The 21,253-nt window shown below is 34.8% G+C and overlaps 1 protein-coding gene across 1 annotated transcript; it reads left to right on the top strand.

The window, feature by feature from the left end:
* Positions 1–7,114: 7,114 nt before the first annotated feature.
* Positions 7,115–15,817, top strand: LOC135154738 (menin-like). Its single transcript, XM_064102282.1, has 3 exons — positions 7,115–8,220; positions 9,473–9,697; positions 11,882–15,817. The coding sequence occupies exons 1-3, from the start codon at positions 8,204–8,206 to the stop codon at positions 12,897–12,899; spliced, it is 1,260 nt and encodes a 419-aa protein (XP_063958352.1). The 5' UTR covers positions 7,115–8,203; the 3' UTR covers positions 12,900–15,817.
* The last annotated feature ends 5,436 nt before the right edge of the window (positions 15,818–21,253 follow it).

Below are 21,253 nucleotides of genomic sequence, written 5' to 3'. Positions count from 1 at the left end.
ATTAAACAGGGTTGTAGCTGCTTGAGAAGGAGTAGGCAAACACTATGAAGGTGGTATATGAATCAGGGGTGTGAGAGTTCAGATTTTTATCTGATTTAAGATTTTTTTTGTTTTGATTTTCAGCTTAATTTCAGCTTATTTTTGGCCTTCCTCTGTACAAAAAGTATGGGAGCTCTTTCTACTTCAGACTTTTTCAACACTCTTCAGCTTTTTTCAGATCTTTTTATTTGTGACCACTCACACCCCTGATGAAGATCAATTTTGCAATGTTCTGATCCAAACCTTACAACCTCGGATAAGGTATCAAGTGTGAACAGGGTTTTATCCGCTTGGGAAGGAGTATAAGCGTACATTATGAAGGTGGTGTATGTGTATGTATGAAGATCGATTAAGCAATGTTCTGATCCAAACCTTACACCATCGGATAAGGTATCAAGTGTGAACAGGGTTGTGTCCATTTGAGGAGTAGGCATTTAGTGGTGTATGTACGCAGACCTGCCAACCAGTACGTTTTTGGTGTATTTAGTACGTTTTTTTTTTTTTTACAAAATCATAATTAATTTAAAAAAAATAATCTCTATATGTCTCTATTTCATAAGACTTACACAAATATGGTTATTAGATTAATGTTATTTCAGGTAACTTTTTTTTTTTTCAATCATTTTGTTAAAACCAGGTTGAGATATACAATGTTCAAATTGTTTTTTTTCATCTGCAAGAGCAGTGCGCATTTTAGCTTGCATGCAGCTTGAGCGCCGCGATGAGCCAGTGTGCCACGCATTTTATTATGAAATACACCTTTTTGGGGAAAAATACACCTTTTTTTTATCACAGAAAACACTTTTTCATTCCCAGAGGTTGGCAGGTCTGTGTACGTGCAATGTTTCGATCCAAACCTCACATCCTTGGATAAGGTACATGTACATGTAGCTAGCCGGTATGAACAGGGTTGCTCTGCATAGTGCTAGGGAGAGAGTATGAAATAACAATTTCTCATCTGCAAGCAACACAAAAAGATTGTCTAGACATGATCGTGGATGTGCACCCTTAAAATGTCATAGGCCCGTATTCTGAAGTCGGGTTTAACTTAAACCCAGGTTTAAAGTTGTGGTTTAAATATGGACAGCCAATTGTTACATAAATCACTAACAGTAGAGATATACTATTTCAGCTCATTTGGCTCTCAAATCATTCGTAATTGTCTAGGAAGTATAAATAGATTATTGCCTTCACCATCGATGAATCAGGAAAGAGCACAGTTAGTATAAGCATGGACCTATGAAGAGATGGACATTCATCGCTTAGATAATGAATTCACAAACAGGTGACGGTAATTGTCATCTGAATAACATTCTCTTCATACTAGTCTTCTTTGGTCCTATGATCGTCACCGTGAGAAGGGACTGAATTAGTTCGTTATTGGACATTTATATTTCACAAATTATATGCGCAGTTGATAGAAAATCAATGAAATAATGGATAATCGATGTGCAGTTTTTGTTTACCTTTGTTAATCTTAGTTCCATGTGTTTTATTTGGGGAAATGTCTGCATATTTTAATATAGAGGCAATATTGTGATTGATTGTTTACCATTTAAAATTCAATTTTCCCAAGTTTCTCCATAATATTCCAGATATACGTGGCACATAACATGTGTAGATCGTGTATCTTTCAATGTTATTGAGGTCCTTATGTGTGAGCGGTAGTTAGCGGATCGAATAATATCATATTTTATATCATAAAAATCGTCTGCTTCTCAAGTTTGCTGATCCATATATGAAGCAAATTGACTGAAAGGCACATACTGAAACAGGGGATCAGCCAACAAAAGTCAAGACCGGGAAACTGTTCCGTCTTTGAGTGATCAGATACCCTTGGTAGTCATGGTAATTGCTATTGTTACAACACCTGTATGTTCTCATTAAGATGCGCATAACCAGGTGACGGTGACTATCATTGGGTCAAAGAAATGCTCGCGTTAATCGTCCATCTTTTCATAGGTCCATGGTATAAGAAACATGCAACTTAATAAAAATTTTGACACTTTTGGCTTCCCATAATTTTAGCACAGAGTTAGACCATGGTCTTAGTTAAACCTGACTTCAGAATACGGGCCATAGGGTCATGAGAGGTTTACCAAATTCAGTTGATATACATATTATAATGCAATATATCTTCTTTAAGGATTGATTGCACAATGCAGACATTAATTGTTGCCTTGCCTGCATAGCGGAAGCATCCGAAGCAAGAACGGCAGTGGCTTCTACATCTTGACCTGATAAAATTTTTTCAAGAAATGCTATAAAATTGAAAGTAGAATTTGAAGTATCACTACCGGTAATCATTTGACAAAAGTCGGGTTACAAAATCAATATCTAAGGTCATTGCAGGTTATCAGATATTGACTGCATTGTGGTATCATTTAAAAACTTTTAAAAAAATGTGGATGGTCATCAAGTATCATAAATTATTTGAGAAAAATATCAGGTCACTGGAACAAGGTAAATAAACTTTAAAATTTATTTGACAAAATTTCATGCATGATGTACAGTGTAAAAACAATTGGATGAAATATCACATGATGCGAATAACATGTTACCAAGTTAAAGGTCAAGGTTAAAGGTCATTCCAGATCAAGCCTGTTTTCTACATATTGCACAGTCACAGGGAGAGTTTGAAATGGATAAATACTCCAAGCCAGATTATCAAGAATTATGGTATTACAAACAAACATGTCTACAACACACACACAATAAAAGATGAGTGGTGATTGTCATGTCTGTAGAGTCTTGGCATTACTCATAGCATTGTGTGAATGGTGTGGTTATTAGCTATGGTTATTAACCTTTCCATGTATCATCAGCAACAAATGCCAGGAGCATAATTGAAATTAACTTAGGTGATGATCGTGTTTCCCGGCCACTCACCCCTCGCCAAGCAATATCATAACTTCATTTTGTGCACACCTCTACTGCTTCATCCTTGTAATTATTAGATAGGCCTATTCTAAGTGGCTGTCAATATACAATGTGCGCTGTATCTGATGCTGTACTTTGTCTGTATTTTGGATCATCAAATTGAACAATGGTAGGGCTTTGAATGAATACAGGGAAATATGCATACAGCAGAGGCTTTTAGTACATGTAGATGCATAAATCCTGGGGTGCTTTCAACTTTTATTATAAAGATAAAGTAGGTATGCTGCAGCCAACTCCGAAATGGGGTTCTAAGACACTGTTTACATAGGAAAGAAAGACGGGCCTAAAAATCTGTAAATGCTCAAAAGGCCAATTACAGTACCAAAGCAGCCAGGCATTTGGCCCAGCTCTGGAAGTTGTCTAGGCCTTGCCTTTGTTCATTGTAATTTGTAAACACATGCAGACCCAAATGTGGTACCAACTTAATGCGACCGGCCCATGACGCTGCACTGTGTCCCCCGATGCGCCACCAAATAATTGTTTGTTACGCCTGCATGTCAAGCGCCACTGTAACAAAATATAGAAAGATTAAAAAGTTTAGGCTGGTCCAAGCCCCACACTGAGTATAAGCACACAGAATAGGGATATGGGAAGCTGCAATCCAGACTGTCCTTGGCCAGGGCCTGCACTGTAAACGGGTGTTAGAAATCTTTTATACTATGAAGCAAATGAAAAATGGGGTCTAGGACCCCAGGGGGGGGGGCACTCATATATATTGGTGGTGTGGGGACGTGCCGCTTTGATGGCCCCCTTTTTCAGACCTAATTTTCAGTTCTCTAGATCTGTACTCCGAACGACAAAAGTTCAGTTCAGAAGCCTCCCGCCCCGCTCGCAAGACCCCCGTTACGAAACATCTCAGTTCCCTAGCCCTGCCAAATTTGTCCAGCGTGAGTACCGCATGCGAGAGCTGCACGCACGGCTTCACAACTCCCTCAGCTAGCAGCTCCATGCACCGCTAGCGCCAGCAGATACTTGCACAGCGCTAGCGTGCACCGTTTACTGTACCGCGATCTCGTTCCGTAGACCGTTTTTCACAGTAGACTCTGTTATTCACAATATATTTTTGGTTCCCAAGACCTCGTATTTTACCTTTGTGGTCAGTTCCTTACACCCGCATTTCACGGTTTCTTGAGGCACACCCCTGAGCGCCCCCAGCCCCCCCCCCCCCCCCCCCCCCCCCCCCGGTAGTGCAGGATTGAATCATTCAGAGTCTGAATGGAACTTTACATCTGCACCAAGAGCTAGGGAATGGCACATGCATGGGAAATGGTGAAAATGGGAACAAAAAAACAAAAAAAAAACAACAAATTATTAGATTTTAGGCGGGTTAAAAAAAATTACATGAAGAAACGGCAATAACGGGCTTTAAGGGGGGGGGGGGGGAGTTCATCAAAGTGGAACATTCATGAATCCCCCTCCCAATATAACTTTCCCTTACTACAGTAAAAAGGGTCAGACATCTAATGAATGAACTGTAATATTTGGAATCAATCTCATGTCTGGCAAGCTTTTGGTTTTCCAAAGACATGTTTTGTTTGAAGAACTTTCATTATTTTAACTCTGGTAGTAATCTGTGTACATTATGTGATTCATAACTACAAGTACATTAACATGTATTTATTAATGATTCACGATTATGATTATCGTTTCAACTGAATTATATGTAAAACATACTCAAAATTGTTTCTTTTATAAATTCCCCACAAAGCCTAGGCCTTCTCATGAAGAAAATTTTGATAATGGTTTGGAAGTGTGTTGCTGTCCTCATCCTTCAAAATATCGCAGGCGTATGTTTCTCTACAGTCTGAATTACAAACTAATGCACTTCATAGTTGCAGCTCTCCTGCCTGAATCATCCGCCATTTCTCAAATCTCTCATTGACTGAATCATCGAAGTCTGACTAATGGCTATTTCTTGTCCACTGCAATATCTTGTCAATAAAACCATTCACTCAAGTGCAGCTTCAGAGATATTACTTGCTTCAGTCTCCTCACTGTTTAATATCAAATTGTTACAGATTTATGATATCATTTGTCATTTCTTTTTTTTTCCTCATTTGGTAATTGTGAAAATTGTGAACATGTACCGGTAGACATGGTATAAATGCGTTATGTGCTCCCCAAGTCCCCATAAGTATTTTTTTTATGAAGTAATGATTTTTTTTTTAAATTCAAAATTCAAGCACATTATATGTAGGCTGTATGTAGGACAATTCATGCAATATTGGGGATACAGCATGCTTCATGTACATGCAATGTTGTGATTTGAACACCTTACAAGTTGCAACCATTTTCTTATTTGTCTCATGCATCTTGGACTAATCTCTTGTTTGTCAAGACTTCTCATGTATTGGGGGAACCGTTTTTGATAGGTTAGAAGCCATAATTATGTTTATTTTTTTTAATTTCCATATCTTAGTCCGATCCTTTTGTAATTTTTTTATATTCTGGAAATGGGTTGTAATAATCTGATATTTTTCATGGGTCATTAAGAGAAAATTGCACTCATAATTTGATGCATACATGTGTACACACCATGTAATTGACAAATTGTGATAAGATAGCCTTACATTTTATTTTCTGATGGTAAAGAAAGAAGATGGCGTATATGAAGGATTTATCTCAAATTTCACAGGTCATAGTGAAGTCTGCACAAGAAAAAATATATTCTGCATGTGTGTAGGGAGTTACTGTATAATCACACCACGAATTACATGTTTACTTTTTACACAAAAATAATGCAAAAATGCTGAAACAAACATTTGTGATTTGATTCTGTGTTGGGAATTTCTTGTTATGAGTGTGGACTGTGTGCATATGTGTGTTTTATGTTTTATGGAGAGTGGGGGGGGGGGGGGTAGAGAGAAAGAGAATACAAGTGGAGGGTAGCAATGAAGCTAGCTAGCACTAAGAATTTGTGAAGGTGCAAATATATTGCCTAGGCCATTGACTTGTTTTATTAAGAGGGAAACTTACTTGTATTAATGCATATCTGCCCAGAGCAAGTAATAATGAAAGTAGACAAGAGAGAATGAAAATGTGCCTCTAACATCTCTGATTTGATTTTACTCTCCTCTGCCCATAATGCTTCCTGAAGTGCACGTGTACATGAGACTTCGATCAGACCAAATGACTCATTTTCATGTGTTTATTCTGTGTGCAAATTGTCCTTGTGTCCGAGCGTGAAGCGATGTCCCATGCCTTCATCATCTTCCCTGTGACTGGCTTGGGAGAATTCAATAATGGTAACAAACACCTAAAAATAGATGAGAACTATCTTTTGTTTTTATTCTCATTCTTGAATGTCACATGTGACATCGCTGAAGAAACTGATTTTTTGATGGTGAGAGAAGAAGGAAAAAAAAAAACGTGTTAGTGGCAAACATAGTTAAACATTTCGATGATAGAAAGATTGACAAATACTGTATATATATGTGCATTTCTTAAGCAGTGTTGTGATCATGGAATTGGAGCAAACAGTCATTCTTTTTTTAAATAAAGCTCAATGGCAACTATGCAGAGCCATGTCTTTATATAAAAAAGGAACTCTCAGAGTTTGATATAGTCTACATGTACTATTTTTCCTAGGGAATAAATAATTAGTAGAACTATGTAATAAGATACTGTACAAAGTACTTTAGTTTGTGGTGCTTCTCTTAAGTAATAATATATTTTGAGTGGGCGTATGCTTGGATATTGCCATAGGGTGGTTACTGTTAGGTACTGTAGCCATGACAACTATGTGGTTCGTCACTCGGTACATAAAGAGTAATGGGAAGATTGTCATTTTGATCTCATCTACATGACAAGCTCTACATATACCGAGTGATAAATGAGTTCTGCGACATTTTAATTACGGTACCAAAGGGTTTTATCATGTTTAAGAAAATTTTGCATAAAATTTTATGTAATCTGTGAATATTTATTAGGGTGGATTTCGCATCAATTCGGTGTCACTAAATCCTGCTAATTTGGTTTAGATCCATGCAGAGTCAAAATGTCAATTAAATTGAATTAAATTGTACAAATTGGTGTTATTGTCTCTAGATAAATGTAGAGTGTTGCCTGAAGTACATCACTGAAATGATCAGCAAAATGTTTTGTTCAGTTTGAAAAAAAATTATGATACCAATGTGGTCTGGATAAAAACTAATGTAAATAAGTACATCATACCAGGGAAGTGGGAGGTTTCTCAGATAATACTGCAAATGCTGGAAGATTTGTCTAATCCCAGCATACTTACTTTTTACAGTCTTTGACTAAGCATTGGCTTTAGGAGCCTTATACCATCTTCACACTGGCCACAAACCCCGCTACAGTACCGGGACTGTCCCGAGACTGTAGCGGTGTTGCCTTCGGTGTGAATTCTCGTACCCGCAATAAACTACCCCGGGATAACCTCGCCTCACTCTAACTCTGCAACAAACTATCATTAGGCAAGCCATTGTAATAGTTGTGGTCTAGTGGTTATGACTCTCGTCTTTCAATCTGAAGGACGTGGGTTTGATTCCCCGCCCTCAAGTATTTCCAGTGTATCAGAGTCGGGTCACAAGCCTACACATGTTTTGTTACGGAGGTCATAAAAATCACCTGCTGCAGTGTGAATGGATACATGAGATTTATCCCGGGACTGTGCCAGGATAACTTTTCTATCCTGAATGCATTTATAGCGAGTTTATAGCATTGTCACCATCCCTTGACAGCACCGGGATAAATTTGAAAACCAGTGCGAAGACGGTATTAGAGATGATTCACTTCCAGACATCAATATCATTCCTATTCTTGGGAATTGATTTGAGTCATATAATTATCTTGAAATGAGTTCAAATATTTGTCCATTTTATTGCCATCTGTTGGGTAAATTTTATTGTGCATGTAGTTTCCCACTGGCAAGCTGACAGGCCCTTGATATTTAACAGTGCAAAGATATGTATCATTAAAATTTGAATCAAGACCTCTTTCTCAGGTCTATAATCTATCCAAAACCAGATCCTAGTATATTAGAAATATGGCTTCAAAGATTGATATAGATCCTAGGATTGTTGCTCTTTTGCATTTAGAATTGATTATTACTATTTAGTGAAAACCCCCTCAGGAAAAGGTGTTGTGGGGAATCGTCAGGAAGAAGGCAGTAATCAGTTACCATGTTCATTTCTTTTCTTTTAATATAAATGTTTCTTTATCTTTCTGTTCTTTTCAGGAGCTTCTATGGTTATTGTATGACATGGGTCATCTGAAAAAGTAAGAATTCTAGTATTTAGTGAAATTATATCATGTTCAGTAGGTTGTGAGTAGTATAAAGTCCCCGTGAAGGTTTCTTGGAATGTATTGAAGAGAACAATTACAATTCTAAAATTAAAACAGTTTTGGTCTCTAAGGAATAGACATAATGTACAGTCCTATATTTAACAAAATTGCTACACAATGAAATTTCTTGTAGCAGCCATACTAAAAATCCAGATTGTGCAATACCAAGAAATCCTTCCATACCACACAGTTTCTGAGAATTCATGTTGAGTGGGAGACCATATCCTTGCTAGTTAGACAAGAACTACTCACCCTATTTTCATGTAACTTGTTTGAGAATATCAACCAACCTGTAACACAAAGCTTATCGATGAATAGCAAATATGAAAGAACACTTCTGATTGGTTCCTGGTCAGTATTTTAAACCAAATGCGGGTGAAACATTGATATTGATTGGTCAGTCCATTTATAGCGATTGATCGCTAATTTTCATGTTACGGAGCCCAGACCATCCTAGTTAATGAGAAGTTTTGATTTGTGTAAAATACTTTCAATGTTACTTGACAAAAGCTCCAAGATTGAGTCATAGGGCAAGTCAGCCCACATTTTCTTCATCCAAATAATCTATGACCTCAAGTTGGAGCTGATACATTTTATTCCAAATCAAGAAAGCATAAATCAGTTAAAAAACCAATGATTCTCAAATTTATTATGATTATCCAGTGACATATACTGTGATTAATGCGTATAAGAATGACAGATTTCTGTAGGCTTTGCCAGAATTCATATCCTGTATACACGTGTCTTAATAACACCAACATTTCCAGACATTGATATTTCAGAGTCAAGTAAGAAGCGAAGTAGTCCTCATTTTTGGGTAGTTTTCAGCGAAATCAAAATACTTTCAAAGATAATATGGACAATAGATTGGATTTCATGTCTGTAAGATTTGAAATGTGAAATTTCAATGATTTTTGGGGAAGGTTTTAAAAAAAAAATCCCCCTCGGGTTAACAATAATTGCCTGTTTACAAAAACTGGATGAATGTTCTTCAAACTGATTGATTGATTCAGACCAAATATGTTCATATCTTGGTATGTAGATATGATGTGTTTGAACTAACTTTAGTGAATAGTCAATGTAAAAAAGCAGTCATATTTCATATTTTGTTGATACATGTAGAAAGAGTAAAGTGTTTTAGTCTAGAGCAATGTAACTATATATATTATTTTCTCTTATCTTATAGATATCCTCTTGCTTTGAGCAATCTTGGTGACCTTGAAAGCATTGACCCCAGTCCTGATCGACCCACGACCCTTGAACTGTTTGAGGAGGCCATTCAATCTGGTAAAGAGTTCTATTCTGACCATCATGTCTATCCCTACACATATCTAGGAGGTCATCTCTATCGGCAGAAGCAGTACAAGAGAGCGATGCAATACTGGGCAGAAGGAGCAAAAGTCCTCAGCCAGTAAGTATATTCTTTTCTTTGTGACATGACAATTACTGCGGGCTTTACTTCGTTAGGGTAGGATATAGTGTTAAATCCAGGGTTGAAGTTGGTCATTCCATTAATGTGTGGAATTTACAGCGGAGCAATTGTTGCCGGAACAAATGTCATGAAACCCTTTTCTTCAGGCAAATTGGTGTTTATAAACACCAGCCTCATGGGGGGGGGGTTGAAAATTACTGGCCTTCGCACCAAACTTGAAGCGAGGCTTGCGATAATATTGATGTCACTCAGTGTTGACTTGTCAATAATATAAGGTATTAGACTCTGATCTGGTGCTGTGATAAACAAACACCAGCCACTGCACAAAACTAGAACAGAGACACAGCTGGTGAGGTCAACATCGTTCAGTATTTAATTGTCAATAACACAAGATGTGTGACTCTGTTGTTGGTTTGTGGAATAACAAACACCAGTCTCAGTAGTACCCACCTTATAACAATGCTGCTGATGGGATTGGGGTTGACACTCGGTCTTACTCTTTAGTTATCAATTAGATGTTGAACTCTGAGTTTGGTGTTGAGATGCATGCCCCTATATATTTCTAGAACCCCTCATTGATTATATGATTAATGTAGCATAATCTAACAAAGTTGTCATCTGCACCCCTCTATTGAGTACCGAAGTGATGATCTCACAAAAACTTTTTGGGGGGTATTTCAGCGTTTTTGATACCATATTTCAGTAGAGCATGATGAAAAACCCCCACAACCCAAATTTAGTGGGAATCGGTCCATGGGGCCTTAGATATGACCTCATGAATACATAATTAGCCCCATTGAAGTCAGTGTATTATTAGCATGGTTCCTAACATTTAGAACAAGGCCAATAATACATTGACTTCAATAGGGCTAATTATTATGTATTCATGAGCCTGAGGTCATATCTTAGGGCCCCATGGACCGATTCCTACCAAAATTGGGTTGTGGGGGTTTTTCATCATGCTCTACCAAATTATGGTATCAAAACGCTGACACGCAATAAGGGAAAATTGATGACGTCACACTTCGGTACTCCCATTTTCAAATTTCTCTTTATGCCCCTTTTATTCAAAATCCTGGATCCGCCCTTGAGTAGACTTTTATATAAACGTTCTTGCGCAGCAGCTCTTCCATTAAAGTGCTGTCAGCTTTATTAAATTGCATTGAAATATGTATGTCTTTACATAGAGTATACCCATTTACATCTACTGTACAGGGTACTTGAATTTCATGTTCAGTTGGAAATGACTTTGCATTGTAGAACTACTAAGCTTTTAAGCATTAGGTATGGCAGTTTTGTTAATGTGAATTCAATATAAAGTGATCAAGGAAATAAAAGACATGTCAAGATTTGTAAGAAAAAATGTTATTGGAAAAAAATGTAAATAATTATTGTGATCTTCCAAACTTTTTCAGGGAAGATTATCATTATAAAAAAAAAAACAGTCCTCTGCTATTAATGATTGGTTACCAAATGTACACAATACCAACCATATTTGCATGTATTCCAGTACATATATTTATGTGTGCAGTGAATGTGACTCGGCTGTAGTGATTCGAATATCATACAACAAGCATCATAGGTGCATTGAATTACTTCGAGACACTTTCTTTCACAAAGCAATTTTAAGACTGAGAAACCAGAATTTACTTTGAAACATGACTTTGTGAGTCAGGGTGTTAGTTTTGGTATGGAAATTATGAGACCTGGCTAAGTCTAGGACTTACGGTTATTGGAAGATTCAAACACCCGAAGTAAACAACGAATCTGAGTTCAGTTGAATTTGTATTGTCCAAATTTTTATCACACTCGTCCAACTGGCTCGCATGACTGATAGATTGTAATGTGCAAGTCAGTAAGCCTTCTCCAAATTCTGTAAGAATCCATTTCCCCATGATTTGCCATTTCTTTTTAAGAGTTAAATTGTTGCTATGTAAACATCCAGAATTCATATCGTCATGATTGTTCATGAGAAGAATTCCCATTAAAAGTATATTTAATCCCTGCCAGTGTATTAAAATTCACTGCAAAGCTTTAACAAAAGATGACTCATCGATAAAATCTGCAGAATTATTAATCCCCAAAAGATACACTTTCATTTTTTTTTATAATCTAAAATTTATTCATTCATTTCTTTAAATTCCTTGTTTTTTTAAAATGAAGGTACAACTACCAACGCGAAGATGAGGAGGTGTACAAGGAATTCATGGAAGTGGCCAATGAACTAATCCCCACTATCCTGAAGGAAGCTACTGTTTACCATTCCAGAGATGCTAGGCACATCCCAAAAGACCCTGAATGCTATGGCTTCTACCTACGTCTCTATGACAACATCTGTAAGTGGGAAGAAGGCAGTTCCACCCCCGTCTTGCACATCACGTGGGCGAAGCACTTTGTAGCCTCGGTAACCAAGTTTGATAGCAGCATTAGGGATCGGTTAGATGTAAGGTTAATTGATGCTGATGGAAAGGAAGAAGTGGAAGAGAATGAGGAGGAGGATGAGGGAGAGGATAAAGAGGAGGAAGGAGAAGGAGAGGCTGGTGAAGCGAAGAAAACGGGGAAGGAAAAGGAAGAGGATATCAACAAGAATGTGGTCTCTGCACCTGATGAAGCAGATGGTTGTGGAAAGAAAGGTAAGACGGAGAATGAGGGTGAACGCAATGAGGATAACATTCATCCAGAACTCTTCTCTGATCCTTTCACTGGCGTAGGGTCACTTTGGGACACCAAGACGGAATTCAGTGACTTTCTGAGCACTCGTTCGAATGGCAGTGCCTTCCCGGGCATGACCCTGGAATCTCTCATGAAAGCCGAGAGTCCTGCAGAAATGGCATTCCACAGGCGTCTCAAGTCGCAGCTTTCACAAGATGTTACTGGTGCACAAGGACAGAGTGAAAGTAAACAAGTTAATGATGCAGGGTGTGTTGATGAGGATGATGACACCAAAGATGATCTTGAGGACAGCATCAACCTGCCACCGCAACCTGTACCCAAGATCCTCTTGAGGAGTGCAAAGATGAAAGGCCTGCGTGGTATCCTCACCTCTACAGGTAAACTAAACACTGCAGCAATCCACCTTCAGCTGACGGCCCAATCGCAGGTCCAGGTCGGCAAGAGAATTCGATCCACTAACGATTATGAGGATTATGGCACCTTGAGACGAAGACCACGCAGGGAATAAGGACTGAATTCCATTGATAAACTTTGCCAGTAATGTCAAGGATTCCTTTTTCTTGGCAATAAAATAAGTCAATATTTCATTGTTTGATGTATGAATGTCAACAAACAGATTTTGTTTATTTCTTTGAAGAGTACCTGAAGTGGTGGAATAGTGCCATGCATAAAAATATATTTTGTTTTTTGTCATTGAAGAAAAGCATTTAGTCTTAAGAATGAAATCGTAACTTAAATTTTAGTTGCCAATTAATGTTTACATTGTCATTTATCAAGTTGTATAAAGAGAGCATATCTTATCTCAATCTAAATTTGTCTTCAGTCTGAAAGGTCACAATTTTCTTTGAGATTTATCTTACATAATAATAATCAACTTTCTGAACATTATTTTTGTAATGTAATCGAATTAAAAACATATCACTTAGACTTTTAAGCTTCTTACCAACATTTCCACATTCTATGAAATAACAGAAGTGTTTACTGCAGAGACAATCTTCAGATAAATTGATTTGGCGAAAAAAAAAACCCTGTAAAATTTAGGTTGTTCCTTGTGCATTTTCAATATTAAAAGTGCACTTTGTGAACTCTGTTCTTGACTCTGCAATATGTACGTATTTTATGTGCATTTATCATAGATTTTCTTGTATATTTTAATGAAAACAAGACAGTACACAGGTGCGGAGTGCAATTGTGCCCTTCTTTTTATGTTTCATAAGCATGCTTTATGTGATCAGTTGGTCAGATTTTTATATTTATTGTATGGAAATACAAATTGTATTTATGTCTTTTGAAATTTATTGTATTTGCTTGAATATGTACATTTTCCTTACAAGTAATGAACAGAACTTCCCTGTGACATTAATCCAGTTGTACATACTGTATAGCACCAAAAAAGTGTTGCTTTAAAAGTGTAAACTCTTCTTGTTGGAGTGCTTTATCTTTGTAGATATGAAGTTGTCTGTTTTCTTCTGATTATTGAGAAGATGGTCAATGCTTATCTAATGATTTCATGTATCATTAAAGGGAATTCACCCTGATAATAAGTTAGTTTTGATGAAAGCAGAAAATTAGAGAAAAATATTGATCGAAGGTTTAAAGAAAATCCATAAATAAATAAGTTATGAAATTTTATTATTTTGAGAAATAATGTGACCTCACAGACGATATTGTTGTGCGTTATAAATTCTCCATTGCCATTTTCCCAAAACATTTGATAATGGTTTTATACATGTATGTGTGTTGAATATATCATCAGACGCACAATATCAATTCATACCCCATTCTATAAGAAAAATATATTCGTATTTATCATATTACATATAAAAAATGAATTTATGGAATATATATAGAACATGATATATGGGAAAGCTGCTTGCATATCATGTAACATATTTAAAAATTTTAGAATTTCTAACTTTCTTATTTTTTGATAGGTTTTCCAGAAACTCAATATTTCTATTTAATTTTTCTGCTTTTATCCTAACCAAGTTATCATCAGGGTGAACCTCCCTTTTAGAATGTTATCTAAATGTTGTATTAATAAATTGTTTCTTGAGAAGAGCTTTCTCCTCCAAAACCTCTCTCTTGTCATGACCAAATTATAATACTTTTTGCATGCCTGGATGAATTGATAACTTCTTGACATTTTGTATTTTCTTTTTTTCAAATATATTTTTTGTCCATTCATAGTTGACATTTCACTGAAAATCTTTTAAATGAACAGCAGTTTTTATTCAAATTGTTACCAAAGAATAAATATGACATTCTTCATGTTTTTGCTATGTATTATGCACTTGCCAAACGTTTGGAATGTATTTGGTCCTCTCGTTAAGCTGTTGATGTATCATATTGATGTAAAGTGTAATTGAATTTGAATTGTTAATATTGTTTATAAAAAATTGTGTAGATTCATCGACCGAATACTCTGTCATTTTATTGTTCGATGCTTGTATAGTTAATAATGTCTTTCTGTCAGTAGAAAAGTTCTTTTGTAAATTACAAGAAGAGGGTTGTGATGAAAAGTGTAATAATGAACAAAATGCTTTTGTAAGTAAGGGTTGTATTTTAGAGATGCATGTTAGGACAAAAATTGATTGAGGCTTTAAAAAAGGAGTTTGATATTTTTATAGTGCATATTGTAATACAATTATATACAAAGTATGCCTAGGCAAATATAATCGTATTTCTGTGTTCATGTGGTCATTTAAAATGCCTTTGAACTTTTATTTCAGTATCATTTAAAAGTTCCAATGATGTCGATTTAAAGTAAAGTTATTTTTTAATAAATACCTGAAAGGTTTTGTTGAATTCTATGGATTTATTGGAACAATATACAAATATATTTTAAAATTTTATAAAGATTTTATGGTAAAAAATTCAAAGAAAATTTTAAAGTTGTTTAGTGTATCCACCATTTAAATTATACAACATGCTGGAAGAAATGTCTGTATCACCAATTTGTTTTGAAGACTGAATCAGGCTACAAGTCTTGCACTTATGGCCTTTATAGAGTTCCGAAGTGTGACGTCATCAATTTTACTTTTTGCATATCAGCGTTTTTTATACCATATTTTGGTAGAGCACGATAAAACAAAACCCTCAACCAAAATTTGGTGGGAATCGGTCCATAAGATATGACCTCATGAATACATGATTATCCCCATTGAAGTCAATGTATAATTGGCCTGGTTCCTAACTTTTAGAACCAGGCCAACAATACACTGACTTCAGTTGGGCTAATTATGTATTCATGAGGTCATATCTTCAGGCCCCATGGACGGATTCCCACCAAATATTGGTAGTGGGGGTTCTTCATCATGCTCTACCAAAATATGGTATCAAAAACACTGAAATTCTAAAAAAAAAGTTTTTTGTGACATCATCACTTCGGTACTCTATACCAACGTATTGCCTCAATTTTATTTCAAACAAGAAAAATCAAAATTTGCAAATTAAAATCCATGCCCATTTTGGGATTCAAACCTGCAACCTTGCAAGCACAAGGACTTGAGTCATAGCACCATGTTGATGAACTGCCAAAGGACATTAGAAATTACTTTATATCCATATGAATTGTGTTCAGAACATTAAGAGGTGTAGTCTTTGATAAAATTCTATTATTTTGTCAGTCGTACAGTTTAGTGGTACAGATAGAACAACTGCACGCTGGACCAGAATAAATGTAATTCAAATTACGATCTGGCGATAGATTTAAATTTAGGGATAATTCCAGTGATAAGATTCCAGTACTTGAATGACCTATAATGCTATCTTTGAAAGATATTGATTGTTAAGTGGGCTATTCTTGGTCACGTGTGTGACCGAATTTATAACAAATTTTGACTTAATTAGTTATAAATCTAAAAATTTTAGAGATTTTGTAATTCAAAGGTTATGTAACATTAACATGTTTAGTCAGCTATCATTTGGAAATATGTTTTGCTGTCTCTAAAATGCAGGTTCAAAGTCAGAGGTCAAAAGAAGTGGGTCACATGTGTGACTTCACGCAGAAGTATGAGTTTGAAAGTTTAAAATCTCTGAAAGTTTTAGATTTATAACTATTAAAGTGAAGATTTGTCATTGCGGTCGCACACGTGACCAAGAATGGCCCAAGTAAAGAAAATCTTGTTTTGTGAATGGGATTTTCTGTATTTTGTAAATATGTAGAATAATAATGCATGTGAATTGAGTGAGAAAACCACCAGTCTGCCTGATCATGTTGTACCATAAACTAGGTTTTAAAATCAGAAGTACTGAATGTTTGTTTTCTTTCAAATTTTGATATAAAAAAAATTGTACCACAATTGTGTCCTTACAATGAAAGAGCGCCACCAAGTGGTCATTGCTTGTCAGGTGTTAAAATGAATGCAATGAGAAGACATGGAAGTATAGTTTATTTTTTGAAAGAGAACTATGTTATATCTTTATTTTTTATGAGACATTCTTTTTCCTTAATTGTGTCCGTTTAATTTTTTTGGTGAAACTGTGGTAATTTGTTGATATGTTGTTCCTTATTTGATGTAAGGTCAAAAGGCATGGAAAAGATGAAAAAGAATTGTATATGTTTTATTTAAAATATGTAATCTCACCATTCCAAAAATACACTGCACAGCGTGCACAAACCTATTGATTCATGGTAAAATTTGATAGTGTATTCATTTGAAACTATTTAGAAATTATATCCATCCATACAACTCCATAGATTTGACATAATATTTGGCATCAAGTTTGAAATGCTATAGCCATGCTATATATTATGTTATAAGAAATACAGTATATTACTCAGTACTGTGATGCATTTGAATATATATATGATTATGTAAATCATTGTTATTTTTATCACTGTATTTGAAGTTACCTATAAGGACTTTTATGGGACAGATTCGTATACCGTTATTGAGGTTGAAATTGTTGCACTTTTAAAAAAGTGAATTGTCATACTGATGAACTTACAGCTTTGTAATAGGATTTTTTATGACCCACTCATACTCAATATGGAATTTGATATACTTTTGACATCCTTTTTGTACATGCTTATATTGGTCATCTCTTTTATAATTTATGATTTTTTTTTTTAATTTTTTTTTTTATGGGAGGGGTTATTTTCAACAAAATGAACATTCAGTTTAATGAAACACAAATGGCAGTCTGAAACATTTTGTAGTGAAAAACAATGATTTTAATGTATTGACTCTGTGCCAAAGTATTCTTTAGTAATGTTATTACTAATATGAAATTATTTATACTCAATCAGTTCAGGTTCTTCTCTTTTTTTGTTCCTATGTTAATTATTTATTTATTTGAGTAGTGGTACTGGGAAGAACTATACTCGTGTGTCATAATAGTTTTTCCATCTATCATTTATCAAAATCATTATTTCCCTTTTTATGATGAAAATGGCATTCAATGCTTCTGTACCACTTAATGAAAGTTTATTATGATTGCTAGTGATTTGAATTATTACATGTAATACTTGAATTTATCTTAATAATTTCTCAACCCTTATTTCATTATTTATATGGATATATGCACTATTCTTTGGGAAAAAAATTGCACAGTTTATCAACAATTTTTTTTTCTGAAGTGTCATTGATAAAATAAGAAAGTCGGTCAGAGTCTCTTAAAGTTGCACTGAGTGAAGTTTTAATTGTGTTGTATACAAATAATAATTCCATAACTCGTGTTATTTGATGTTTTTTGTGTTCCCATTGTTATATACCTATCATTCCAGTCAGAGATAAGAATGATATAGGCATTTAAACTTCATATATTGTAGCAGCTGAACTTAGACCAATGCATTCTTGCTTTCCCTGTCTTTAATACAAAATGAATCGCTTAAAATGCAGCTGTTTTTTTTTATTAAAAGAGTTGTTAGTACAGGTTTGATTTGTCAGCACATTTGGCACTAAAATTCATTAAAAATGTTGTTTGAGAATGAAACTTACCTAGTTATCTTCACTGTGGAAACATAAAGAGAAACATACTATGTAAGCAAATTTTTGACATTTTGACCACCCACAATTATAGCAGACTTGATACAAGGTCTAATGCTGGCATTTTTCTTTGCAGAAATGAAAAAGAGGAGCAAATGTTGAGTCACCAATTTGCATGTCTTTGAAAAACTCCTTCATGTCAAACTTATTGTTCAAACAAAATATTATACATATGTATATATATATATACACACTCAATGAAGTCTTCTCTCTTTATAGTATATTAGTATTATGAGCTACTAGAATAAATTGTATCTTCCCTTGTATGTGAAATCACTTGTAGCTGATCCTGCTTGTGTAAGTAAAATGAAGATGTTTATTATCTCTGTCATATTTGTTTAAACCGAATTGTTGATCCAATAAACTGGATAGTACATGTAAGCAAGTATGTGAAATGGTATAAAAGCAAATTGTTCATTTAATTGGACTTACATTTACCAAAAAAATATAAGTGTATTCACAATATGAAATTGCTTATTTTAGTACTAAGAATGATTTCATTTGAGAACACTCACTCTGGTGTGGATTGCTATATAAATATGAATTCAGATTCTAATATTCCATATAAAAATACTTGTGAAAGGCTGAAGCTAAGAATTGCAATGTTGCTGGTAAATTATATTGCTTAGAAGATATTACAATGTTTTATTCATTTAAAATGAAAGAATTAATTATATTGATTGATCATTTCTTTGGTAGGTAAGTTGTCTCTTTGAATTCATGGGGAATGTTCTTGATTTTTAGTGTCATTACAAGATTAACCACAGTCTTAAAAGGATTGAAAATTTGATAATCATTTTATGAGAAATTATTCCCAAATTGAAAAAAAAATCAAATAATTGCAATATAGATAAAGCTGATATTTACTTTAAATAACTGGATACATATTTTTTTTAATAATATAGCCTTCTTTAAACTGAACTTGAGGGGTCACCTTATATTTTATATGTATATATTGATGTACATGTAATATTGTCTTTGTTTATCTGAAATAGAAATGATAGTAGACTAATTTTTTTTCTCCATTTGTAGCAATTTTTTCTTTTGCTATTTATTTTTGAGCACACCTTGAGTTTGGTAATCCCTTTGCAGCTTTTAGATGAAAATGTATAGTTGAAGCTATTTGAATTATTGAATGTAAGATTACATTATTTGTAGAATAAAGTTATAAAGGAACCATATTCTAAAATGGATTAATCAAACCATTGTTTACTTGTTTGAAATGTCACTTTATGAACATTGTCCCATTTGTAATTAAATCTGATGCAAGCCTGAATTTGGAGATGATTGGTTTATCAGCATTCATGGTACTGTCTAGAAGCAAGAAATTAAAAACTGTCATTTATCCAGACTTCCCTTCGAACCGACCCGTGTATCAACCAGCTCCCCTCTTTTGTTTTACTCTTCATCAAATTAACTAAAAAAACATCTCGTTCTTGCAATGTATTCATTTAATTTTTGTTCATATTATACAAACAAAACGACATAATTGATTAAATATACATAAAACAACATGGATGAAATGTTTGTGTTAAAACAAATAACCCTTATACCCTGTACATTTTGATAGAAATGATGACTAACTACATTTCTCTTATATCTGGCTATATCACTTTTACATTGTTGGTGGTCTCAAATGCTGCCTCAAATAACATAGAATTTTATATTGTTTGAAAACATGCCAGCAAGCATTGGCCACTGTAAAAAAGTTTTGACATGCTTAGCACTCTTTTCAACCTTTTCAGAATATAGATTATTAAACTATAATCATGGATATCTTACTTTATCTTACATGAAATAACACACACAAAAGTGAAATTTAAAGCAAAATTTATAGCTAAAGATAACTGAACTCATTATTCATTTATATTAGAAGATTAAAAATTCTAGTCACAATTATATGCTGAAAATACAATCATATTGTTAAAACACACTATTTACTGGTGTAAACTATCCTGCAAGGTTTGTTTTTTATTATGTAATTGATACAAGATATTTTTCATGAAATGAATGAATTTTCAATTTGATGATAATGTTACATTCACTGAGACAATCTTTGAACTATGAATTCAAGACCAGTATATTGTTTTGTAGATTGTATGTTTATCTTCTGACTTTTGTTCTGTTCTGTTTTTTTATTTGTGTGCTCAAATGTACTGCTATTGCAATGAAAGATAAATAAACATCTTGCTTGACAATTTCACAAGTTTGATACGTGGTTGATCTGTGAGTACATGATATGGTTGGCTACGACTGTAAAGACATCTCTATGGTCACGATTCTCCTTTAAAAGATAAAAAAATATGCAACAGAGAAAAGAGTTAGAGGGGGAGAGAGGGAGGGAGAGAGAGAGAGATAGTGAAAGGGAGGGTGGGAAAGACATGTAGATATTATGAAAGGAGTGACTTACTTTCCCTCTGCCCAAATGTGCCTTTGTGATTGTTGAGAAACTTCAATTTACAATGCTAATCAACATTTTATTTTTGTTTGTAGTATCAAGTTAAACTTTCGTAACAGAGGCAATGAGTACCATTTTTTTTCCAAAGAAATTCTTAGATTGACTAAGAGAAATGTGCTCTCGAACTTGAGCCTATTAAAACCAAGGCATTACAGGCATGTCTGCCCAAGTCTAATATTCCAGACAACCTTGATGAAATTTGATACCTATCGGCAAGCCTGCTCCTTTTAGCAAGAATCTGGAAGCAGCACTGTCACTCTTAAGGTGGACCCCATGCTCGCCCATGGACTTTCAAAATGGACCTGAAACAAGTATTTTGCCAAGTATCCCAACCTTGAATGTCTCAAATATATTTCCATTATAGGGTGAAATATATCCCTTTCCCCACGCTCCAGGCTCACAAGACTTTTA

The sequence above is a fragment of the Lytechinus pictus genome, chromosome 7 (genome assembly GCF_037042905.1).
Source record: "Lytechinus pictus isolate F3 Inbred chromosome 7, Lp3.0, whole genome shotgun sequence".
Taxonomy (NCBI): domain Eukaryota; kingdom Metazoa; phylum Echinodermata; class Echinoidea; order Temnopleuroida; family Toxopneustidae; genus Lytechinus; species Lytechinus pictus.
Note: the sequence above shows the minus strand (reverse complement) of the source record. Positions and strands in the feature narration are given on the sequence as shown.

What these genes read in the sequence shown, in the direction of transcription:
- LOC135154738 (XM_064102282.1), top strand. An exon ending in GGAGCAAAAGTCCTCAGCCA is followed by an intron (nt 9,698 to 11,881) that starts GTAAGTATATTC and finishes TTTAAAATGAAG; the next exon opens with GTACAACTACCAACGCGAAG.